Here is a 26,349-nt window from a genome sequence, read left to right as displayed (position 1 = left end):
TATATGATCATAATTAATCATCTGATGCCAACTCTGTCTGTTTCACATAAACACACACATATCCAGAGTCAGGCTGACTTACTGAGTTAATGATCTGTGTCATTGCATGGCTTAGCGAGATCTCTATTGTTAGAGTCAATTAAACCAGATCATCTAAAGACAGCTTGGAAACATTAAACAGGCCTCTGGTTAATTCATCTTCAGCTACATTTCTGAATTTGATTTAAAAAAAGTAAATGTTTACATTAATCATCCCTTTAAATTTGACACAAATAATAGTAAAGTGATAAAGGAAATGAGTGGTAATGATGAAAATACTCAATCCTTGTATGACCACTTGTTAATAGCAACCGTACATGTTGTTTATGTTTTCCTTTTCTTCTTAAGTTAAGCTGTTTACATCTACTTCAAACAAGACAACATTCTCAACATGAGTTTTCTAATTTCTGGTAATTTTAAGCCATATACAAGCGGATTCAAGATTGGAGGAATCACAACAAACTCAAGTGAAAGAACGATGGCTAGAAATGGATTAAGCTCCTCTAGGTCAATTCTGCTGAGCACAATATCACAAAAAACAGTGATAGAGTAAGTGATAAAAGTCACAATGTGTGGCAAACAGTTTTGTATGACTTTTCTCTTGAACTCTGAGGAGTGTCTCCTGCAAACAAAGAAAATTCGTAAATATGTATACAGGATAAAAACCAGGGGCAGAAAGACTGTAGTTGTGGTGGCAAGCATGCCAACTAAATTATTGAGCTGAGTGGAGATGCATGACAATTTCACAACAGGCCAGTTGGCACAGAATACCTTTGGTATCTTATTGCCACACAGTGGAAGTCTCAAGGAAAGATAAATACAGGCTGCAGTAGGAAAAGCTGGATAAATCCATGCCAAGGCAAGCAGTTTAGAGATCATCCGGGGGTTCATCTTGCTGTGATAATGCAGAGGCTGACACACAGCCACATACCGATCATACGCCATTATGCTTAAAATGGTAAGCTCGTACGAGGCATAGGTATATATGACATAAATCTGAGTGAAACAGCCCGACCGTGAGATCAAATGAGTGCCTGACAGCAGATCTCTAAGAAATCTAAGGAAAAATCCTGCAGACCCATACAGAGAATTAAGAGAGAGACACATGATAAAAATATACATGGGCTCATGTAGACTTTTCTCTTGTGCTATTACCACAATGATGAAAAGATTAGAAGAGATAATAAAAGCATAAACCAAGAAACACAAAACAAAGATTGGGTAACAATAATAACCTATTTTAAAGAACATGGTGAGGTTAAAATAAGGAGGATTGGTGATGTTTTCCATTTACTGCACACACAATATCACACCGTCTAATGAGTATCCTGACAACAGTTAGGGTGCAGCAGCAGGTGACGGTTTCCCGGTGGGTCACAGGTTGGTTCTGATGTGAACTGGCAGTCTTAGTACGACAATAACATAGAAAACATTTTTAAAGGGATGAATAGCATTAAACACAAGAAACAGAGTGACAGTGTCAGTGGTGTGGTCTTACCATCAACTCTCATCATCTATGTGTGAACTGTGGTGTGGTAGGTAACCACTGAAGACTCACAGCGACAGCTGAAGGTGGATTTAACCATTCACACACTCTGATGCAACCACTGCTTTTGCTCCACTGAGGACTGGAAACCATTTTGCTTGCCAACATAATTGTGATATTTACTTGCACATGGATTTTAATGGCAAAGATGCTAAGATATTGATTAAAAGTCCCTCTTGATAGGTCATTGAGAACACGCTTTTAAAAACATGCACTAGACAGGAAAAACCAACAGGATCATTACACTTTTTACACTTTTTACACTTTTACTGGCTTAATAGAAATTTGGAGAAAAGATGTACTGCAAGACTGAGAAAGCTGTAGCTGTACAATTAGTTGACTATTTGGAAGCCTACCAGCTCCTCCACCCACAGCAGTTTGGTTTTAGACCCGGGTATTCGACTGAAATAGCGAACTGCTGTTTTGTTGAGAATGTGAAAAAATCCCTGGACAGGGGTCAGGTGATATGGGCAGTATTTTTAGAGCTCAAAAAAGCTTTCAAAACGGTCAGTCACAGCCAGCTTTTATCTTAAATGTCATCTTTCAACATCTCTCTTGAGGCAGTGGGTTGGTTTGCATCATATCTTCAGGATAGAAAACAGTGCGTTAAAGTGGCCCAGGAGACGTCTCCACTTTTAAATGTTCAAATGGGCATTCCACAGGGCTCCATACTGGGACCCTTGCTGTTTAGTCTCTTTATAAATGGCATACCCCTAATCTGCCCTGATGCCAGTTGCCAGCTTTACGCGGACGATGCAGTTTTTTTTTTTTGCACCTGCTAAGTCCCTGAAGCAGGCAGTGAACGTTCTGTCCTCCTGTATGGCTGAGGTGGGTGGGTGGCTTATTCAAAAGAACCAGCTGGTCCTGAATCTAACCAAGACAGTAGCAATGTGTTTTTCTATTAGAAAACAAAATGTGGAACACAGTTTCCAAATACATTTGCAAAACAAAAACATAAAATCTGTAACAGAATTTACATATCTTGGGTTGGTCCTTGACCCCCAACTGAAATTTGATAAACACATAATAAAATCTCAAAAACAATAAAAACCTATTTAAATTGTTTTAAAATAATCGGGCACTATATCCCAGACCAGGCCACCCTCCTTTACATGCATGCTTTGATATTCTCACATATATCATATTGCATGACAGCATGGGGCCAGGCCCCTCCCTCAGCCATAAAGTGCATTGGTCATTGTACAATCAAGCAATAAAACTTATGGACAGAAAGCCAATCCGCTACCACCACTGCAAAATTCTAGAAAAGTATAAATTGCTAAGCTTTGCAAGTTTTAGTCACTTGTGCTTTCTTAAGCTAATATTCAAATGTATCAATAATTTAGCACCAGAGCCACTTAGCTCATTTGTTCAGAGACAAAACAGCAGTAGAGTCACCAGAGTTTCCACCAACCAGAACTGTAAGCTCCCGCACTGCAGAACTTTGTTTGGTCAGTCTGCCTTTTCTTATAAAGTGCAAAGCTGTGGAATACATTACCAACTGAACTTAAGACAATATCTGAGTTTAAAACCTTTACCGGTAGGCTTAAATTTTGGCTTAAAAAAAAACAAAACTATACACACTTGTAAATAGTACTGTATGTGTGTGTAAATGAATGTGTTTAGGTTAGTTTTATATAGGTTTTGTAAGACATACATGTATTTTAATGTATTTTAATGTATTGTAATGTAGTGTAGAAAGGCCCAACCAGGGATAAGAGTTGAGAACTAGCTTTGGCTAAAAACTCTGCATGGCATCAGCTACAATATTTTGTGACTATGTACAAATGCAATGTCCCTGTCAAATAACTCAAATAAATAAATAAAAAAAACAAATGCCGAGTTAGCCTTCATTACAGGGTGGCAAAGTGTGAAAATCTGATGAAGTTTAATGGTGAGGTTTAAGCTTAAAAGTCTGACCTTTCTAGAAAGGTGCTAAACCTTTGTCCATAAAATGTATTTTGCTCCATTAAGAAGTGGCACCAACATCTGCATACAGTACAGGCTACTTTCATTCATGTTCTTACAATAAAAGTTATCACGTTGTAACATGATAAGGTCCCCTTTTTCTTTTTTTTTTTTTGGTTGACAGCTCCACTCCGTACTGGATGAAAGAGTTCATTCTGCATAAAAATACTAAAGCATGTGTAAACATTTTTTTTTATCCTTTTTTGAGAAACCACAGGAAAATGTACCATCATCCTTTTAAGTAATTATTATTTGAAATGTCATTTTTGCATTTAATTGCTGTTTCCTTGGGTTTTTGCTTCCTGTTTAGTCAGTGGTTTTTTTTTACACATAAAAACAAGATGGTTGTCTTTTTCTATGGATGGATGACTAACTGAATGTAAAACTGCTTGTGTTATGGGGGACACTGTTATTAATCATATTAATCAATTTCCCATACAGCGCTGGATAACAACTGAGGATCTGATCTCAGTATGGCACCCAATACAAGATTGAATACAATGTCAAGAAAAGTAATATATTACTGTACGCCCTAAAGATGATTAGAAATAAGTTTTCCTTGATATATGTAATTTGGTAAAATACCTTGGCCACTGTATTTCTGATGTTCTATTGGATGTCAGTGATATTCATCAACAATGTTGTCAACTGTATGCACAGGCAAACATGCACAAGAGAAAATTTTATATGTGTTTCCCAGATGTTAAAGCCTGCTGTTCAGAGCATATTGCACCCTGCTGTATAATGCTCTAATGTGGGTCAGTTATCATGTAAAGTCTATGTATAGACTCAGTGTAGCATACAATGATGCTCTGCGGCTGCTTCTACCTGTACCTAGATAGCACAGTGACAGCCAATTTTTAGTCAGTCTAAGGTCACCTACTTTAACGTAATCTTATGTACAGGTTTATGTGTCGATTGACATGTCAATGAATACCGTCAGTGTAGCTTTAACAAACCCTGAGATAAGTTACACAAGATACAAATCAAGAATGTGGAGACACTGACACATGAGCCTTCCTTCTATGCTGTGTAACACTGTATTCAGGCGTTAGGCTAACCTTCTTTATGTTTTTATGTATTGTTTGTTATGTTCTGTTTTTATATGGGCATCCCATTATTGTCTGGAATAAAGCGTTATTATTATTATTAATATTATTATTATTATTATTATTGCTGTTGCTGTTGTTGTTGTTATTATTATTATTATTATTATTATTATTATTATTATTATTATTATTATTATTATTATTATTATTTCTAAGCACTCTCAATGATTGTCAGCTTTGTTTTTGTTGATGCTGGAGGTGATTTTTTCTTTCCTTACAGGTGTAGAGGCTGGTTGTCTAATTTTCTGTTTTGATTGAATAGCTAATGCTGTTGCTTTCTATCTGGTGTATTTGTTCTGCCTAAGCTAGGAATCTGATATGCAAACAAAAAGAAGGTTATCTGTTCAAATTGTGAAAATATGTTTAAAGCATACTTTCTAGAAAAAGCATTTCTAAGTTCAGTTTTGTATTACACAAACCAGAACAATGCTGCAGCCTACTGGCCTTTTTGGGTATAGCTTGAGTTTGCCTTGTCAGTTTGTATGAGCTTTATTGAGAAAAGGAAAGTTAACAGTAACTACGGAGAGTCTCGTTGTACATTAATGCCTGTCAGCAGTGCTTTCACTTGCCGTTTGCTTTACTGTTGCAGTCGGTACGTATTGCCATGATGTTTAGTTTGTTAGATTTTATGATATATATGTATATACTCTCAGCTGTTTTGTAAAATAAGCACTTTGTTAGTTTATTCCGCTTGTGATTCAATATTAGCTTTAGCCACATGATGTTCAAACTAGCTTCCCTCTGGCGTTGTATTGTGTGTTATGCAAACCCTTGTTCAAATTATTCACAAGCAGTATTGCATCTTGGACTGTGGCAAATGTCTGCAGTCTTGGTTTGAGAAAAGACTTTAGCTGACTGTCGGTCATGCACGCTGTCCCCTGGCAGAACTTGACAAGCTGTTGGATTCATTTGATTTGAATCAGGTGTGTTGGAGCAGGGAATTATGGAAAACTAGCAGGACTGCGGTCCTCAAGGACCAGGGTTCCCCATCACTGAAAGGGAACTCCGGCTAGTTGCAAAAATAAACCTAGTTTGATAAACATTTGCTTCAACTACAAAAACATGATATTATGAATACTCCACTGTCTTCAGTTTTTAATAAGTTTGAACAATTATTTTATTCGTACATTTAGTAAGTTCTCTGTAATATGTATAAGGGTTGTAGCGGTGTCGGTGCTATGTAGCAGTATACTGGCTCAAGGTTTTCTGTTCGGTCTTTTCAGTGTGAAACCGAGCTCAATGACAAGGAAAACAATGATGAAGAAATCAATGAAAGCACACTTAAAGGTGAGGACGATCGGATGGCTAAAGATGACGGGATCGACCAAAATATCTGTTTGTTTAGAGGCTGCTGGCCAATAATACACACAGATGTTTTCTGCAAAGATTTCTGCTTTCTGTCAGCTTCGGTTCACGGTAAGCTTCGGGATTAAATGTTTTCTTATACAGATTACTGTAGTGCCTTACACATTATAAAATAATCAGACAAACAAGTTGATATTGTTTAAGCTTTTGGTTCAGGGTCGGTCTGATGGTTCAGGGTCGCTCTGATGGTTCAGGGTCGCTCTGATGGTTCAGGGTCGGTCTGATGGTTCAGGGTTGCTCTGATGGTTCAGGGTCGCTCTGATGGTTCAGGGTAGGTCTGATGGTTCAGGGTCACTCTGATGGTTCAGGGTCGGTCTGATGGTTCAGGGTCACTCTGATGGTTCAGGGTCGGTTTGATGGTTCAGGGTTGCTCTGATGGTTCAGGGTCACTCTGATGGTTCAGGGTCGGTCTGATGGTTCAGGGTCACTCTGATGGTTCAGGGTCGGTCTGATGGTTCAGGGTCGGTTTAATGGTTCAGGGTTGCTCTGATGGTTCAGGGTAGGTCTGATGGTTCAGGGTCACTCTGATGGTTCAGGGTCGGTCTGATGGTTCAGGGTCACTCTGATGGTTCAGGGTCGGTTTGATGGTTCAGGGTTGCTCTGATGGTTCAGGGTTGCTCTGATGGTTCAGGGTCACTCTGATGGTTCAGGGTCGGTCTGATGGTTCAGGGTCACTCTGATGGTTCAGGGTCGGTCTGATGGTTCAGGGTCACTCTGATGGTTCAGGGTTGCTCTGATGGTTCAGGGTCGGTCTGACGGTTCAGGGTAGGTCTGATGGTTCAGGGTTTCTCTGATGGTTCAGGGTCGCTCTGATGGTTAAGGGTCGGTCTGACGGTTCAGGGTAGGTCTGATGGTTCAGGGTTTCTCTGATGGTTCAGGGTCGCTCTGATGGTTAAGGGTCGGTCTGATGGTTCAGGGTCGCTCTGATGGTTCAGGGTAGGTCTGATGGTTCAGGGTAGGTCTGACGGTTCAGGGTCGGTCTGATGGTTCAGGGTAGGTCTGACGGTTCAGGGTCAGGTTTGATGGTTCAGAGGCTGACAGCAGGACATCCAACATCTCTGACGGTTCTCTCCATGTTTTTCGCCGCCAGCCTGAACTGCGTCCTGCGTCTTGTTGTTCTGCTGTTGGTTTCAGACTTCGTTTTTACCCACCAGCCCTGTTAGCACTATTTGCATCTGTTGTCAATAAATTGACCCAACGGAGGAGGGAAGTGTGGAAAACATAAACGTGGGTCTTTGGGAAGATGTGCTCTGTCCACAGATCTTATTCAGCTGTCCACTTCTTATCGGTCAGAAAACAGCGAAGATTCATGTTGGTGTTTTATTTATTTATTTTTTCCTTTTAACAGAAAAACTGAAACCAAGAGCTGCTCAGTACAGCATTGTTTATGTAGATCCACGGTTTAAGAAGAAAAACTAGCCACAAACAAGTATCATTTGCCTTCACCTCTATGTATTCTAGTCTTGAGAGCAACCCTTATACGTAATCTCCCAGAATGCATTGCGCAAGTAAAATAATGGCGACTTCCATAGTTCAGAAACGTAGTAAATACATACTATTTTTAAAGTAATTAGGAATTTTCACATGTCAGAAACAATTCATTTTAGTAGAACAGGTCAATAACTACATGTTAAGGCCAAATTGTGCTAATAGCCGGGGTTCCTTTTAAATCCACAAAACTTTATCCACCAAGATCCTTTTGGCAAAACAACTGTTCATCACAGGCCAAGGGAAAAAAAGACATGACTGGAAGGAAGGAAGGAAGGTAGAAAGGAAAGAAAGAAAGAAAGAAAGAAAGAAAGAAAGAAAGAAAGAAAGAAAGAAAGAAAGAAAGAAAGAAAGAAAATAAATGGATATAACTGGACAGTACTAAACTTGTTTGTGCTAGTGACCTGTCCAGGGTGTACCCTGAATCTTCCTTTATAGCATCTGGGATAGACTTCAGTTCCCCCACGACTATGCGGATATAGATAAAAGATGGATGGATGAATGGGTGGGTGGACGGATGAATGGATTGTTAAGTGGGATAAACTTTGTTAAAATGCCTTGTGATGACTTCTATTGTAAATTGTTGCTGTACAAATCAACTTGGAATAATCTCTCCTGCTGTCCTGTTTTCCTGCTCAAACTCAACGGTAACTACTACTACTAATAATAATAATTATCTAATATTACCCCATTTCCCCCTTGCTCTTGTTGTATCACAAGAACAGTAGAAGGATTTGTAAACCTATGCAACAGGTGACTAGCAAGCTATTCAGGAGTATTAAATCACTAATACAAATAATATGTTTATCGCAGCTCTGAGAATTTACAATGATAATTGAAGAAATCAGTACTTTGAGATACACTGATGAGTGTTTATGTACACACAGTACAGTTGTGTGCAATGAATATTATAATAATTTACATAGATCAGATTATATAAAGTATTCAATAGAGTAGTAAAACTTTTAAGGTGTTTGAAGTTTCAAACAAAAGTAATGCTCAATGGATCTTCTAAAAACAACAGGTCACACACACACACACAGAGATTATGGATGATTTCATGTAGTGACTTTCATGAATCCCTCCGAGCCTTTCAATGTCCGCCACTGCTACGACCGTCTGAGTGCACCCCCTCCATGACAGAGCTTTGGGACTCAGTGTCTCTGTGTACCAACCTAAGTTTTAACCATAGAAAAAAAAACAGTGTTTGTCTAATTAAACTCCACCTGATGTAATGCTTAATGTTTTCAAACTTAATTAAAACCCATGGGATGGCATGTTGGATAATGCTTCCTGTGGAAATGGTCAACAGGTCATTATCATCATTATCCCTAAAGAGCAATTAAACACACTCTTCTCCCCCAGGAGGCCCATCCTGAGTAACTAAAACAACATCTTTCCTTTTGACAAATGGTCAAGAAAAAACTTTTAAAAACATACAATGAACAACTAACCAGAGTGGTAGTTTCAAACATGTCCTTTCATTTTCAGTGATGTTAAGTTTTCAATGTAGTGAGCCCCCGGGATCCACAGATGGCGATTTGACTGGGCCCTTGGGAAATTGAGTGGGTTTATTTATTTCTATTTCTTATAATTCTTCTATTTTCTAAATTGTAGTGTTAAACTCCTTTGATGGTGGTATGGTATGACATGGTTATAAATAACGGACATATTTAATGTATGTATATGAAATTAAAGAAAAAAAATTCCAAATCTGAAAAGGTCACATACCAATAACAAATAAAACTGTAACTGATGTTTTCTTATTAATACAGATTAATCAAACCATATACCAATTCTGAATATCACTCTTCCTGTGTGTCAACGGTTCTCAAACTAACTAATAAGACCACGGGCATTGCCACGTTCAACAACAGGAAGTGAGGTCACCACACACGTACGTACTTTGGAATAAATCCGACATGGACATTTAAGTCACATTTCCTCTAGAACTGGTTTACACTTCGTCCTTTTATCAAAAGGTAAACAGTCTGATGCTATTTATGTGATTTACATGACGGCATGTTGTGTCCATGGCAGTGAGCACACACATATAGACACATGTGCGCACACACAGGTTATCAGTGGACAGCGTGCACATGTCGGATAACACGTTACCAGCTGAAAATCAGACAAAATTATGAGAGTTTTCTAAATTCTCTCAGGCAGGTGAAGATGAAAGCATCTTGTTCCAGTGAGGAGCAGCTGGAGTATTTCTCCTGGTTCGGTGTTATGCCGATTGCATCACGGTCGTCATGGGAACGCACGCAGCTGAACAAGCTGAATCTACGTCATTGTAGGAATTTCTGAGTCGTATCGCGGCTTAAAATGGATTCAGTATTCTTTGTAGGTTTTATTAACATCAACACGTTATCTGAGATCTGAACTTTAAGAATATTTAGAGCGACTCCACTGAATGAAACAGTGTCATCAGGACATTTAAAAAGTTTTACTTTTTTCTGTCCTGAGTGGTTTTTGTTTCATCACAGCATTTCTGGCTGTGAATCGGGAGAAGACTGTATTGTTATGGTATTTCAGAAATTCATGTAGGTGCCTCAGATCAGATTATTACAGTAATCTGATTACTGGTTTTGATTGTCAAGTAAATGCAGTTAGTGTTTTATAAAAACAGAGTACAGAACGAGTGTTCATCACTCCATCAGCTGTGTGTTGAGACGCATTTAAGGAGGAGTGATGCGAACGCAGAGAGGAGGGGGAAAGTTAAAATGATGAATATTACTTTCTGTCTTCAGCAATTGTCATGATGTCCTGCCACTCTTAGTTTTACTTTGTCAGAAAATACTAGAAGGTGACTCAGACTGTAACAGCAACTCACAGTGCTGTTGTTGTGGAGTAACATAAGTGCCAGACTATTTTTTACCATTATATGTTTAAAATGCAACTCTCTTGACTAGGGCTGCAACCAGTAGTCGACAATAAAGTCATTCTTCCTTTTGTCATTATGTTTGTTATTTTTACTCAAAAACACACAACTCGTACATCATGACCTTTTTATGGGTGTTTTTAGGCGGCGTTTACCTATTTGATTTGAATGTTTAAAGCCTTGGGGGACCCCCTGTGCTGTTTGAGGGACTCCACTGGGGGGTCCCAGACCCCAGGTTGGGATCCACTGCAATAGAGCAATAGATGTGGTGGAATGAGAGATTCTCATCATGGATGTCCAGTCAACAAATCTGCTGCAACTGTGTGATGTTATCATGCCAATGTGGACCAAAATCTCTGAGGTGTGTTTCCACCACCTTAATGAATCTATCACACCAAGAATTAAGGCAGCTATGAAGGAAAAAAAAAGCCGGTTCTAGCAAAATGTAGCTCAAATGAATCTCTGCATTTTAACACAAGTGTAAACACTTTTCATATCCACTTAAGCAATGGACTAGATATTTTCCATTAAAGGGTTAAGTAAGAGGCTCCGCCTCTTTCTCTCTGGACAACTCCACAACTGCAGCTTTGCAGTCTTAACAGATTTCCTGACATCACCTGACAGCAGCTTTTAACCAGTAAGAAACATTGGATTGATTCTACTTGCTCTGCTCTCCAAATTTAAAACGTTCTTGCATCTTTGCAGCTTTACTCATTTTGTTCCTAATTGTTTAGTTTACTCATCGTTTCTCTGTCTGTTGTGTACTCATTTACAGGAAGCTTAGGAAGTCGCATGCCAGCAAGAGAGCAGAGACAAACAAGTGGCTGAAAGAGAAGGAAGACGAACTTTGCTCTAGAAAGAAGGCTGCTTTGGAGGCGAGGTCGGAGAAGTCACAGCTGGCTGCAGATCAGAGAGAAAACAGTGAAAATAAACCTCAATGGCATTCCAGCTTTTTGAAGGGAAGGAACATGCGTCTGTCTACCAAAAGTATCGTTTCATGCCTCCAACTGAGCTCAAGGACATCATCATTCAGTACTTAGACAAAAAGGTATGCCCTGCCTGGAAATAATGTGAGTATACACATTTCTGAACATAAAAAACCCTCCGCAGGGCACTCTGTGGCTCCTACTAACAGCACTTTACGTGTACAGAAAGGCCCGCCACATGTGCTGGCGGTGGATCTGGGATGTGGAACAGGTCAGAATACTCGACTGCTGGCGCCACATTTCAAACAGGTAGTCGGTCTCGACATCAGCGAGTGTCAACTGGAGGAGGCCAGAGCTGTGCCGGGGTACCCTAACATCACATACAGGTTGGCAGATATTATTGCTTTTATATATACTGTATGTAGATGGAAACACAGGGGTAATTATTATATTTTTTAAATATGCTGGTTAATTATTATTAATTATTATTATTCTATTCTAATCTAATTGCACAACTACAGATTGCAAGACTAAAAAAATCACTTAAAATTATATTGATAAATTATTTATTTTACTCATTTTTTCAATGTATCTGAAACCTTTCACAAGCAACGACATTTCTGTGATCATTTTAGGCCTTTTTTTTCTTCTCTTTTTTATGAGAATATGAGCAATTTAAGTTTTCCATTATGGGACCATGAAATAAAAATCTTTAACAGTAAGTTAACTCAGGTTAATGTGAAAGCTGGCTCTGTACAAAGGTGATTAAAACCTTAGACCACAACATATATCCAGGGAGTCATCATAAAAGAATAAAACCGCTGTTTTCAGTAAAATAGCTAAAACTGTTATATAATTACTAGTTTAAAGACCTCAGAGTTGTGTTTTGCCATAACTTTAATTACAGATAATAGCTTGTAATGGATACTGTTTTTAGTTCTACTTCAACTGAGGCTGGAAAAGGTGATATTATACTGTCATCATTAGTGAACATTTGCATTGGTGGTATGAATCTGTCACTCAAAGTACCACATGGCATTATGATGTGATGTATGAAGATCGATACTGTTTTCTTTAAGATTTCACTACTTGTGAAAATCAGCCTTACTAGAGTGAATTAATGCATAATCTCCTACATACTGGATTTACACGAGCAATCTGTCTGTTGCATTTGCAGAAAGGGGACAGCAGAGGAGCTTCCCTTTGCAGATGGCTCTGTAGACTTGCTGGCAGCAGCTTCAGCTGCCCATTGGTTTGATCAGTCCAAGTTCTTGGCTGAAGCAAATCGGGTTTTGAAACCTGGAGGCTGCATAGCTCTGCTGGGCTTCACCATTAATAACACCAGCTTCAGCTACAAGGACTGTGGAAACAGACTCAATCTCATCTTTGAAGAGGTAGGTGTAGACTTATGTTGCCCAATGGTCATGTTAAAGCTTTTCAGTAGTGACAGCTGTTGATTAACTAATGCAGCAGAATGATTCCCAACACTGAGCTAACGTTAGGCTGGAAGTAATTGTAAGAAGCCTCAGTTTTAACTTTTGTCTACACAGATTAACTCAGAAACTGGTAAATGTTTATGATGTAAGGTAAAAAAGATAAGTACCCATTTGACTTTGTAAATGATTTACTAAAACCAACCTGTCTTCTGTAAGAGTCAAGTCGCCACCTCTGCATTTCAAAAATGTCAAACGGAGGAGGCTTAGTTCCACACAATTATGTCCTTAAACAAATCAAGCTACCATCACAGACTCAGCACCAGAGTGACTATTCCGGCTTGATGTGTGGCTCGAGGTGGACCTGTTTCGCCTCTGTTACTACATCCTAGGGCTGGACGGTAATTTGTTAACAATATATATCAATCAATAGACGTAGGCGTGTCATGATAACAAATTTTGCTGTGCGATACATTTTCTCAGAAATTATCGTGATAAACGATAATATTGTGGAAAGTGATAATGTTGTCATTTTGTGACCATTTTCAACTAATATAATGACAATGCCATAATAATGCAAGTACACCCTTTCGAAGATCAATAAACTTTCATTTCTAAAGAACATTTTACACTGAAACTGGAGGAAATTTTAAATAATAAAACAAAAACAATAAATAGAATGGACTCTCAGTCTCATTAACAATGAAGGAAAACCAACAATAATAAGTATGATGGATAATAAAGTCTGTTCTGTAAACAAAATTGCCTTTCAAAAAATATATTTTAAAAAACTATTAAACATGAGACTCAGACAGGGAAAACTGGCAAAACTGCCAGTTTGTATCATTGTATTAAAAAAATTATATATGTATATATTTATATATATATATATATATATATATATATATATATTAGTGCTGGGCAACGATTAAAATTTTTAATCGCGATTAATCGCATGACATGCTGCGATTAATCACATCGTTACGCGCGAAATGTCTGTTTCCTTTTAAAAATGTCCTACAGCTATAAAAAGAAAATGCAGTAAGATTTGGTTTACAAACACTACATCAGGGGTCTCCAACCTGAAACTCTGGAGCTGTAAGTGTCTCTCTGGACCTTCCACAATGCCTCTAAATACGTGGCTAAAAGCAGGATGAGAATCTCACAGCTTCTAGATGGTGATGAGAGAGAAATATTCACAATATGCACAATAACTTCCATCAATGCACCTTCAGTGTTTCATTATCCAGGTTTCTGGCCTATAATTTCTCTAAACTTTAATTTTCATCCTCTGCTACCGGGAGTTAAGGGGTTAACATCTCGTTCCGGGTGTAACGTCAGGTCTGTAGATGTAGCCTATAACTCTAAACATGTGTGGTATCCACAGAAAGTCCAGAATCTCAGCTACCAGCTCAGTAAAACCATTTCTACCACCAACAAACACAGTTAAGACAACAAATTATTTAAAGAGCAGCTACACAAAGTCCGAAAAATATGTAAACACAAATTATGTCTCCCCGTGTCCACCCCAAGGCATGAACACGAACAAACAACTCCTCTACTGAAAGCTCACATCTCACAGATTCCACAGCTGGAAGTTTCATCTCGCTATGACCAAGATTCATCGAACCAGAGGTAGAAGAAGACCCGATTTATGCTTCACGTTTGTAAAAGTCAGAAAGCGTATCTTACCTTTGCTGTCTTGCATAAATTAAAACCGCATTTATTAAAAAAAAAATAATAATAAAAAAGTTTCCTGTCCAAAAATTACGATGCTCTGTCCATCTGCATGTATTTTGACAAAGAGAAACATCGGTTCTTTTTTTTCTTTTTCCTGTTCCAGACAGAAAACATCTCTTTATTTTAATAAACCCGCTCTCTCCCGATCACGTCAGACGCACCGCTGCAGCAGGGAAGGGAGACATGGACGCCATGTTTCTGTCATCAAAGCCAGCGGCCAGAAAGAAAATAAATAAGTTAACGCGTGATTAAAAAAATTTACGGCGTTAATTAAGCGATTAACGCGTTAACGTGCCCAGAACTTGCATATATATATATATATATATATATATATATATATATATATACTGCGCATCTTTTGTAAAGCTGAAATAACTTCCCTCATTGATGCGTGTCAGACTGATCTATGAACAGTGAGTGAACCACGCTGCTGCGACGCCAAGCTGTGAAACGCAGGGACACCGGCCGGTAGTATATAGGCTTTATGGTAGTATATAGGCTGACTCTATTTGTGTAATGTACCTGCGCATTGCAGGGGTTATTACAGTAGACGGTAGAAGTGGGGGCTTTGTACTGACGTCGTATGCTGCATGTGTGTGTTCTGCCTACATGTGAGGAGCAGCGAAACAATAAATGAGGAAGCGCTCGCAGCTATTATTCTCCATTCGACTTACTTACATATTTCAGCATGAGAATCTGAGGTTTTAGCGCAAGAGCGTGAGAAGCTACTTAAATGCACAAGTCTCACGGCCAATGAGTGTTGGCAGCCCTGCAAAACAAATGCAGCATACCGGCTCGCACAGGTGCTTCACCACTTTCTGGTGCTGCAACATGCTGCTGTCAAGTATGACACTTTAGATATCACGCCGCAAGAAACCAGAGCGTTCAGTCGAAGTACTCCATAGTGAAATCTATTGTTATACACAGTCTATGGTAAAGTAACATAGGGGGGGGACTAATAAAAAAATAAAAATTATCGCAGCCAGCAAACTTATCGCGCTCATTTTTTCTTACCGTGCAATTAATTGACTTATTTGCTTATCACGACAGGCCTAAATAGACGTGTGGTGCGATAGACAAAAGAGTTTGATAAAAAGTTCAGTTCAATAGAAAAACATAGTATCTCTTCCTTTTTCATTACAGCCTATCATAAATGGTAAATGGTCTGTATTTATATAGTGCTTTTCTGTACCTGGAATGATCCCCAAAGTGCTTTACATCGTACATCGCATTCACCCATTCACTGATGGTGGAAGCTGCCATGCAAGGCGCTCAACCACGACCCACCAGGAGCAATTTGGGGTTCGGCGTCTTCCTCAGGGACACCTCGACATGAGCTCGACAGGCCGAGGATCGAACTGGCAACCCTCAGGCTACAAGACCACTCTACCCATTTGAATGGGTATCATTCCAGGTACAGAAAAGCGTTATATAAATACAAATCATTTATCATTTTACCATTTAAAAAAAGTGGTTGAATGAAGGGTTGAATACCGAAATACTGAAAACCGGGGGGTGCACTTTTTAAAAATTTATTTGATAATTATTAATATTGATCAATTTTTTTTTTTTCTTTTTTTTTTATCGATTCTTTTTTTTTCTATAGTGTCCTACCCTACTACCTTCCTTGCCAGCTCAGAATATATCAGTATAACAGAAGCAGCTACTACAAACCACCCACCCCCCCAAGCTGACACATGATATAAAGTGCAATGACAGTCACTCAGTCTCCGCTTGAAAAGGCATTGTGAAAAGGGCTACTGATTACTCCCTCTTTGGTTCCAGTAACGATATCACTATTGGTTGACTTTACACTGACTTTAAACTGATGTGTACATGGGGCTGGGCAATATACTGAGATTTTCAAATATATCGAGATTTTATCACATGCGATGTAGAATGATGGAATATTGTTTATATCGAGATAGCTTGTTTTGAGTTAAAACTATATTTTCTTTTTGCAATTTTGCACAACTGTATTTTTGTTATGGTAATTGAAAAGTATTTTTCTTTAATTTTGTTTTAAAAGTATTTAATTTAATATACAGCTACTTTATTTCAGTTAACTGTTTAATTGTACATGTGAACACCTCAGGTCAAGCAGTTTCAGCACAGTTAAGATTGTGTACATGTCACGAGGAGTAGAAATTGACTAAAGTTATGATTTTTATAAGGTTAATCCTACACTTTAATCCATTTAAGCCCTTAAAATGTGTATATTAAGGTTTCCAGCATGCTCCTGATCTGTCATGATCTTTATTTTAGCCTTATGTAAGTACAATATGTAGCTGTCCAGCAAGAGAGTTCCAACGCTAATGACAGATGCTGCTTTATACTACAGAATGTAAATGTCCATCCATTCACCAACACAGCAAAAATGTTGACAGTACATGCCACTTAGAGGACAGTCATTAATATGTTGCAAGCAAAAAGCTGTGCACTTTGGGCACCATGTCCTGTTTCTTTTAAACTCTACCCTGCAACCACTCTGAAGTGTTTCCAGCTTTGATAAGAATTTTCTTTATAGACAATGATGTGTTGTGCACATAAACTAAGAGCAAAGTTCACACCCAATTATTTCTACAGTCTCTGGTGGTCATGGCTTACCAAATGATTTTGGTAAACCATTAATCAGATTATTTTAAATAAGTTATATCAGAGAAGACGGCAGCTTTCCTGGATCCTGTTTAACATATTGCTTCTTCTTTTGTAGGATAGAGCTTTAATGTGCATTTATGCATGACAAAATTAACTATGTTCACAGACAGGGACTTCTGGATGTGTTTCAGAGCCCAGGAAGTGAATTTCAGGGTTCAATCATGCCTGTTTGCAAAACAGATTCTTTCGATGGAATGTAGCATAGTCAGTATCCAGGCACAGACTTCCCTGGCCGAAATTATGACTGAATGGAAAAAAAAGGATTGAGCTTATCTTCTCATCCAAATTTATGACCTAACAAGACTGTCTTATCCAGTAAAATACCAGCCTAGAGAAGCTAGTTTTTAGCCTCTCCATGCTAACATACGTGACAACAGATGATGCAATAGCTGCTTTAGATGCAGAAATTGATGCTGCATTTTTTTATTGACCTGTCAAAAGCATTTGATACTGTGGACCATGTCGTTTTAAAGCATAGGCTTATTTGCTTGGGATTGTCAGATCATGTAGTTTCCTGGCTCACAAATTTTTTGAGTGACAAGACTCAGTGTGTTAAATATGATGGTCTGTGTTCTGAATTTGGGAGTGTCCACAAGGGGGTGCCACAGGGTTTGATATTAGGACCTCTGTTGTTCATTATGTACATTAATGATTTGGGACAGAATGTGTCCGATGCTAATATGCATTTTTATGCAGACGACACAGTTATTTACTGTTTTGGCTCAAATCCTGCCAGAGCTGTTGAATCTCTGCAGAAAGCTTTCGATGTGGTCTACTACACATTTTTACAGCTAAAACTATAGGCTTCACATTTTACAGGCAAAGGTTGCCGCTTGGTCCTGACCCATCAGTGTGAACTGTATTCTCGAGTAGGTAGGCCTTCTTTGTCCACCAGGAGGTTGAGACACTGGTACACTTTTATCTACAAGGCCATGCTTGGACTATTGCCCTTATATATTTGTATTTTAATCACACAGAGAAATGTTGTTGATTTATATGGTTTGTGATCAAATAATCATTTGTTGTTCTCTGTATCATTTGCCTGTACTGAACTGTGAAGAAGTGCCTTTGTCTTCTCTGTCCCTTCCACATGAAACATGATACAAAAGGACTGGAAATTAACAGAACTTATTTCATTTAATGGCTTTCATTTTTAAGTAATTTTAATTGTTCATTTTAATTGTTAATTGCTGTAATTGATACTTTTTGCTGCCTCTTGGCCAGGACTCCCTTGAAAAAGAGGTTTTTCAAATCTCAGTGGGATTTTCCTGGTTAAATAAAGGTTAAAAACAACAACAAAAAAAAAATCACACCCAGGTAGAGGCAGTAGTCATGCTCTCTTTAGCCATCACCAGCTTAGTTACCAGTGAAATTCATCGTTGATCAGATACGAGTACAAGTACGAGTATGTAGCTATAGCCCGGTGCTCAGCCATCTTATTCACCCTTTTACCATATAATGTGATATATAAGATTTTATATATTAATTCACTTTCAGGTTAAACTGGTGCTGCAGCCGTACACAACTGGGCCAGTTGCATTGTCTGAGAGTAAGCTGGAAGATCTGTACTCTGCCATCCCCTATCCAGACAAAGAGAGGTAATTGTATCCTAGCAGTTTTGTTTAAATTTCATTTTTTCAGTTTTTTGTTCAATGTTTTATTCACATTTAATTGTATCAGTTATGCATTTGTATGCATTTTCACAACATCCAGGGGAGCTGATAATTCTGACCATAACTAAAGAAAACGTAACAAAAACTGTAGGAAAATGACTGTAGTGTTAAATAAATCAGTCAAATTTAATGTCATTTTTTTCTTTAAGAATCACAGTCCTTTATGTCTGCGTTCTTATTAATTTTGCTTTGTCTTTATTCTCCCCCTCCTCCATTATAAAATTGATCCAATAGGATTGAGAGTTTTCAAGAAAAATCGTTCACCACTGTGAGGAACCTGGTTGGTTTAATTTCGAGTTGGTCAATGTTCCAAACTTTTAAGATGAAAGACCCCCAGAGGGCTGAAGATCTGCTGGTCAACACTCAAAAGAGGTCTCCCACACAAGCACACATACACTATCATATACAGAATTAGACTATATAACTGTATAGCTCTGTCTCTTCAGTCCCAGGTTTTTTTTTTGTGAAATAAATGATCATCTTTCAGGTTCCTGGATGAGATGGGCGTCACTTCTCCAGACACTGAAATGGAGCAGCGGTGGGAATATTTCTGTGTCCTGGCATCAAAACCACAATAACTAATGCTTCATCACTGGATATACTGTCTGAATAAACAATTTTTCCCTCACTGTGTTTTTATATTCACTATATTTAACAAAATGTCTTGGGGAAAAAACGTGTTTTCTTGTGTGGTAAATGATCTGATGATTGATGGTGTAAATGGTTAGAAGTTACCTGGAAAACATAAGTAGAAAAATCATCTTATTTAATATGCATGTAACAGTTTTAAATGACTTATTGCTTCATAGATAATGGAAACTTTTACATTGTTGATTTGCTCTCCTTTACTCGGGGCTTTCCATTTGCTTTATATAGCAAGCCACTGTTTTTGTTCCATTAATCTTTTAAGGATGAAAACAGTGTTTGGTGCATTTCTGGTATTTTTCCATCCAGACAAACCAGCATCAATAAGTTTTATGTACAAAATCGGGATAAGAATGAGAGCAAAAAGAAACAAAACATAAAAGGAGGAAAATTTGAATAACATAAGATATTATCAATGTAAAAGACTTGTGAGTAAACCACTGAGATGTAATTATTGGCTTGCAGGAGATGAGATTTCCTCTGTTAAATTCATTTAAATAGAAGTGAAATGAGTAATCACTTTAATTATGGTATCAAATAGAAAAATATAACATTTAGTTTTTCCAGGATTTTCCATTTGTGCATTTGGCAGGTTAAGTAATATGGTCATAAATATTTCATTACAGATATTTATCTTACCCTCCTGGGTCTACTTTGAGTGCAATATAATGTAACAGAGCTCTGTTAAGTGCCTTTGACATGTGTTTTAATACCATGTATGGTAGATGTAATCAAACAATCCATATGAACACGGTTTAAATGTGTGTGTTGGTTCTGCAGCTTCCTCTGTAACTTGTCAGACAGAAATTTCATCCTCTGCATCTGAGCAAAATAAACAGTCATAAAGTCTCCAGGTTTTAATATAAACTGTTAGTGGAACGAGTCAGGATTAAACTCCTGAAAGGTTTGGGCTGATGAGGCAATAGATTAGTAATTCACTTGAGTCCTGCTTCTTAAAGAGGAATCTGCAAAATATCACTCAAAATATTTCTATAATTTTACTGTCAACCTCCAAATCTAAAAAATTAGATCAATGCAAAGTTTGTTTGAGCCCAAGCTTGACTGAGTGATGCTTTGATTTACATCTGAGAGTAGGAACACAAGCAAGAAATCAAACTGGAAGAGGACATCATAATTACTGTAAGTGGTAATCAGACTGCTTTGAATCCAGTGGACACATATGCCTGAAGCAGTGCTTTTTTTCAACCCCCCTACAATAGTCCTTTGTTTAATTACGAGATCAGGATTTTATCACACAATATCATCTTTATATAAGTGCACGCGGCTTATTCAGTGCTGAGTTGTGCCAAAGAGCTGGACAAATCTTTCTAACTCATTCCGATGAGTAGAAAAGTTAAGCTAAGTGCGGAAATGCTCCTGAAACTGCTGAGTCTCTGGCTTCCTCTTAAAAGCAGGTAAGGCGTCTGTGGATCAGACAGAGTTCGGTAGATTGTTCCACCACCGAGGAGCAACAGAGGTTTTAGAGATTTTGTTCTGCTTTGGGCCCTTTAAAGGCCCTTCATTATGAAACATGTCACGTTTCTGGAGTCCTCCCCGTCCTCAAGCCTTTTGTACATGTGTATGTTCTCTACTAGCAGAAGGGAATTTTCTGTGTGAAGGTTTGTGCCTCTTAACAGACGAAGAAAAGAGATTGCTTGCTTTTACCCCATAGATATTTTTTTTATACAGCCATGACTTGCCGCCTGTTTGAAGGCAAAGAGCACGCTGCTTCCTACTGGAAGTACAGAGTTGCTCCATCAGATCATCTCATACAACAAGTGCTGGACTTCCTGGAAAAGCATGTGAGTACAAGTAGCAGGTGGACGGGCTGCTCCTAAGTTATAGGTTGCAGAATACAACTGTTGGGTTGCTCATGGGATGTTGATAAGCTAACTTTCACAGCAACTTGTTGATCATTTTCTCAGCAAGGTGGGCCGTTTGAGCTCGCGGTGGATGTGGGTTGTGGCTCCGGGCAGGGTACGCAGCTCCTGGCCAAACACTTTGCTTCTGTGGTGGGAACAGATGTGAGTCCTGCTCAGATACAAGTGGCTTTGCAGCATGTTAAAGAGCCAAACATAACATATAGGTAAGCTAGTGCCAAATAGGAGGCAGAATTTATTTATTTATTGGTATAATAGGTATACCTTTTCTTGTAGCTGAAAACTTCTCTTATGAAGAGCTCACTTACAATCATGTCCACTTGTTAAACCCTGCTTAGCTGCTGGACTGAAACTTTTCTCAGCCATTGTTTTGTTTCACAAAACAATGGCTACATTGTTCCTGCTGAAGCGTCTGTGCTATCAGAAGTTTTCCATAAACATTCTGCATGTTGACAGTATTAAAGAGGTTAAAAGTTCAATCTTTCTTCTCTCTCTCCCCCCTCCTGTTTCATCCACAGGCAGTGTGTGGCCGAAGAGCTGCCGTTTGCTGACAGCTCAGTGGACCTGGTGACGGCCATGTCTGCCTTCCACTGGTTTGACAGGCCGCACTTTCTCCAGGAGGCTCACAGGGTCCTGAAGCCTTGCGGCTGCTTGGCTTTGCTCAACTACACAGTGGACATGGAGCTCAGCTACGGTGACTGCTGCTCACACCAGCTAAACCAAGTCTGCAAAGAGGTGCTTGCTGAATATTTACCCGAGAGACGCAGTAATGAGCTCAGTTGATCACAGACTATAACAGACTGTGTCAGGCTATCCTGTTAAGTGGTTATAGTTAGCTTTATGCAAACCCTCATGTGATCAGCTAAATTGTGCTGGGAATGAGTCATTTAAATATCTATACACCTTCAGTCACACTGACAGGCATCCTGCACAAGATGTAGATTTTGGTCTCAATGCAGGGAGTGCATCATTAAAAAGCAAAAATGAATTTTTACTTACTTAGACTTATTTTATTTAACCAGGCAACTTCTTAAGAATTTTTTATTTACAACAATGGCCTTGCAAGAAGACATGGGCTTATGAGGCAACTAGGTTAGAAGAGAAGGATATAAAAGCACCAAAGACCTGCAAATGGAATAAAAATGACCCTCCACCTTTTTACACACATAACCAAAGTAAGATGTTAAAAGGAAGAATTAACACAGTGATAATAAACATAAATCTACATAAAACAAGAGCCAATTAATTATATTTTTATACAATTTTAACTAATAACTATTAAAGAAATTTTCCACAAAATTGTCTGTAATTAATTGATGAAGGAAATCATGCACATCAGATGCTGAAATAATTTTATCCATAAACTGAAGGTAATGTCTGTGAGTTGCATCCTGACATCAGTTCATTTATACAGTATTACCATCTGGTGGACGTTTGAGGTAAAACATCTCTTCGCTGAGCTGTTTCATCTTTTCTAAGTTACTGTACAGACCTCTTTGTTCTGTGAAGTGGGAAAAACTTTTAACTACATTAGTTAAAGTGAGACGTCATTGAAGTCTTCCATAGGAACTAACTGAAGCTCCTCTAGGTATAAAATCTGCTTTATATCTGCATAGATGGTTAATGCAACTTACCATGTCATTAATGGAGCTATGTTTTGTGATCAATCTAATTAGTTTTATGCAGCTTTGCAGCCATACCGCAGTCTCCACCTGGGTGTAAGCTCTATTCATTTGTACCAGGAGGCATATGAAACTATTCCTTACCCTGACAAGGAATGGTGAGTGACAACTTTTTATTTTCTTTTTGAATAATAATTTATTTAACACATGGTCTGATTTATGGGTGTTTAGGGGTTTCTTCGTTCCAATGCTGAGATGGTAAATTTTTCATTACTACTGGTTCTGATGAGGTGAAGTTGTGAAACCTGTAACCAGGTCTGCAGCAGTACTGGAGCCTGCATGTGTAACCCTGACCCAAGCAAAGCAGTAAAGGAGAAAAGTTGTTAGACAATATTGGGTTAGTTGAGACTTTACCAGGATTTTCCTAAACTAGACGTACTCTGCTCTCTTTCTACAAGCTTACACAATTTACTGAGGTCTTAATGAAATCTCTGACATGCCTTGGGTAAAATAACACAGCAGCTCCTTTGTCTTCCGCTCTTTTACACCTCTCTTTCATTCATTTAATCATTTTGGGAGGGAGATATTGTATCAAGTTAAGCCATCAAAAAAAAAATTACAAAGAGTTCAAGAATACCAAAAAGATGTTTGGTGTGAATGTAAAAAATATATAAATAAGATGATGTTTGGAATTCCCTATGTTTTGAAGAGTCATTGAATGCACCAGAGAAACAGTTGAAGATGTGCAGATTAAACATAGCTGAATAATGCGCTGTTTGGGTTTGAGAGCTGCGTGTTATTTTTCATTTTGCATAAAGACATTACAGTGACGTCATGTGTTGCAGGCAGGAGTGTGTGTGGGACAGACGATGCATGCCTCTGTCCAGCTACATGGGTTTGGTGGAGTCTTTCTCCAGTTATCAGGCTCTGCTGAGAGAAGACTCGCAGAGAGCAGCCGCGCTCTCCCAGGACATCTGTCGAAGGTAATCTGGGCCTTTTATAAAACACAGTTTTTTTTTTACATGATATTTGAATTTACACAGAGAAGAAGTTTCCTGGTTTGAATCACAGCTGCAGTGGGCTGCACACTGCAGCCTGAAAATGCTGTTTTATAAAAATGACATCATGAATCTTTAAAAGCAGCGAGGAACGATGTCCGATGCACCGTACTTCCTGTGCTTCTCTCCCCAGGCTGATGTCTGTAATGAAAGTGACCTCTGCAGAGACAGAGGTGGTCGTGGCTGTCAAATATTTCTACCTCTTGGCCTGCAAACCTCAGGAAGCTCAGGAATGACTCCATTTTTATGAACAAAGTCATAGAAGACGACGCGGCTCATCCTGCTCTCCAGGATCTTATCATCGTTTCCCTGTGAGAATATGTGACAACTGAAGTTCAGGAAGAGTTTGATGTTTTGCCTGCTAATCCCACTCATGTTAAATCCTTAGACACTTCAATAAATGTTCATATTTACTTTCTTACAGAGAGTTATTCTGTAGAGTATAATGAAGTGATGTTATAGCTGTTTTCATGCTAAACTGAGCTGCTGAGCTAAATTTCTACAGTGCATAAATCTTACTTGACATTCCTCAGAATATCTACCACCATTAAACTTGCAAAGAAGAGCAGCAGAAACATAATGAGCTAGTGGATCTTTACAGAAGATATTCACACATTAATGTTTACTTTGGACATCTGGATGCAGCTTTTTTCTTTCCTTTTAAGTAGTGAACTTACTGATTTAAATATTTTAAGTCAAATCACAGATTTGGTGTACACAGAAAAACATGAGTCTGAGCTGAATGTGATCCAGTACAGTTTTATGTTGGCGCTTTAAAAAACACTGAGGATCAAAGTGCTATAATAAAAAAATATAATTAAAAACAGAAGTAGTGTAACACATGACATATAAAATTAGACATAAGCTCTATCTTGAGCATACTTGTATTTCACCAGGGGGCACATTAGCAAACTCCGATTCGCTAGAGTTGCTGAATTTGTATGGTGTAAACAAAACAATAAACATAAAGTTTGAAAGTCAGATTGGGGCAGTTATTCAACTTAAAATCATTGTCCATTTTTACCCCCAGGTTTGTGATGCGGAGGGACAAGGAGCAAAGTGGGACAAAAAAATCTGTCCTGGCATTTTGGCCCAGACTGGCCAATATTTAATCATGCAAACCACCAATGTTTGAATTTAATTCCTTGAAGCATGAGAAATTATGAGATGAAAACTTTTGCTGGAGAAAAGTGTAGAAACTGTTTCTGTGTCTGCTGCTGTCTTTCCTCTTCTGGAGATGATGAACAACTGAAGGCTGAATGAACTCAGATGAAATGAATGAATCGGGCACAGAGACCACAGCAACAAGAAGTTGGTGTTAGAATGAGAATGACCAGCCCAGTGTTAGTTGGGCTGCCAATCTCCTGAGTTTTATAGAGCAGTTAGACTAATAAATACACTGTTGGCCCAAACAAACATGTTTGCCCACCAAGAAAATGCTTGTATGGCCAATGACCAGTCCGTCCCTGCAGTGCCCTGAACAAAGACTTAGACTTCATTTATAAAAAAGAAAATGTGTTTTTAGAGTTTCTTCATCAATATTGACTGTCAAAACTTTAATCATCACATCTGGTGCGGTTGATAAGGTGATGCTGGATGAATTCTGCATTATGGTCTACAACAGGGGTAGCCAACGTTGGTCCTCGAGGGCACCAATCCGGCAGGTTTTCCAGATTTCCCTGCTCCAGCACACCTGACTCAAATTAAATGGATCCAACAGCCTATAAGGATCTTCACAATGACTCGTTAGTTTAAGTCAGGTGTGTTGGGGCACGGAAATCTGGAAAACCTGCTGGATTGGTGCCCTCGAGGACCAACGTTGGCTACCCCTGGTCTACAACATGGTAGAGATGATGCAGATGATGCTGCATTTACTGACCCTTGGACATCTAATGTGTACCCAAGGGAATGTCAGTTAACAAAATATTTGTCAGCATTGTTTCGTTCTGTTGATATAATACCATAAAAACAGGCACATTTCAGGCATAGTGGTTACTGATGTCTGTACTTACAGAGCATGTATCCAGTCATGTTGACTATTTAAGGCACTTTACACCAGTGATCCCCAACTCTGGTCCTCAAGGCCCACTAACGTGCAGGTATTAGATGTCTCTCTGCTGCAACTCACCTGATTCATGAGGCAACTTGGGGTTCAGTGTCTTGCCCAAAGACACTTCGGGAGGGAATCTGGAGAAGCCTGGAATCGATCCACCAACTTTATGGTTGTTGGACGACTGCTCTTCCTTCCGAGCTATAGCTGCCCCAAAATTAGTCAGTTTATAAGAATCTACACTTCTGGTCTTTGTTTATTAAAT

At 38.7% G+C, this 26,349-nt stretch overlaps 3 protein-coding genes across 6 annotated transcripts; 2 read left to right on the top strand and 1 right to left on the bottom strand.

Annotated features, from left to right (window-relative positions):
• Positions 1-402: 402 nt before the first annotated feature.
• Positions 403-1,329, bottom strand: LOC121649853 (olfactory receptor 6N1-like). The gene has a single exon (XM_042000953.1). It carries the CDS (start codon positions 1,327-1,329, stop codon positions 403-405), a length of 927 nt encoding a protein of 308 aa, XP_041856887.1.
• Positions 1,330-5,163: 3,834 nt separating this feature from the next.
• LOC121649914 (putative methyltransferase DDB_G0268948) lies at positions 5,164-19,457 on the top strand. Of its 3 annotated transcripts, none has more exons than XM_042001040.1 (7): positions 5,164-5,254; positions 11,175-11,447; positions 11,551-11,711; positions 12,503-12,719; positions 18,654-18,754; positions 19,064-19,201; positions 19,317-19,457. In XM_042001040.1, the coding sequence occupies exons 2-7, from the start codon at positions 11,337-11,339 to the stop codon at positions 19,405-19,407; spliced, it is 819 nt and encodes a 272-aa protein (XP_041856974.1). In that variant the 5' UTR covers positions 5,164-5,254; positions 11,175-11,336; the 3' UTR covers positions 19,408-19,457. The 3 variants fall into 3 exon arrangements, with proteins under 3 accessions (XP_041856974.1, XP_041856975.1, XP_041856973.1); XM_042001041.1 differs by lacking the exon at positions 5,164-5,254 and adding an exon at positions 11,018-11,036; XM_042001039.1 differs by lacking the exon at positions 5,164-5,254 and having other exon boundaries at positions 11,074-11,447.
• A 1,320-nt stretch (positions 19,458-20,777) lies between these two features.
• Positions 20,778-25,310, top strand: LOC121649913 (putative methyltransferase DDB_G0268948). 2 transcript variants are annotated; one of them, XM_042001037.1, is made up of 7 exons: positions 20,778-20,889; positions 21,164-21,276; positions 21,400-21,560; positions 21,873-22,089; positions 23,031-23,134; positions 23,822-23,959; positions 24,168-25,310. In XM_042001037.1, exons 2-7 carry the CDS (start codon positions 21,166-21,168, stop codon positions 24,268-24,270), a joined length of 834 nt encoding a protein of 277 aa, XP_041856971.1. In that variant the 5' UTR covers positions 20,778-20,889; positions 21,164-21,165; the 3' UTR covers positions 24,271-25,310. The 2 variants fall into 2 exon arrangements, with proteins under 2 accessions (XP_041856971.1, XP_041856970.1); XM_042001036.1 differs by having other exon boundaries at positions 20,778-21,093.
• Positions 25,311-26,349: the final 1,039 nt, after the last annotated feature.

Source organism: Melanotaenia boesemani, chromosome 12 (assembly GCF_017639745.1).
Source record: "Melanotaenia boesemani isolate fMelBoe1 chromosome 12, fMelBoe1.pri, whole genome shotgun sequence".
NCBI lineage: Eukaryota > Metazoa > Chordata > Actinopteri > Atheriniformes > Melanotaeniidae > Melanotaenia > Melanotaenia boesemani.
This window is presented reverse-complemented; position numbering and strand designations above follow the sequence as displayed.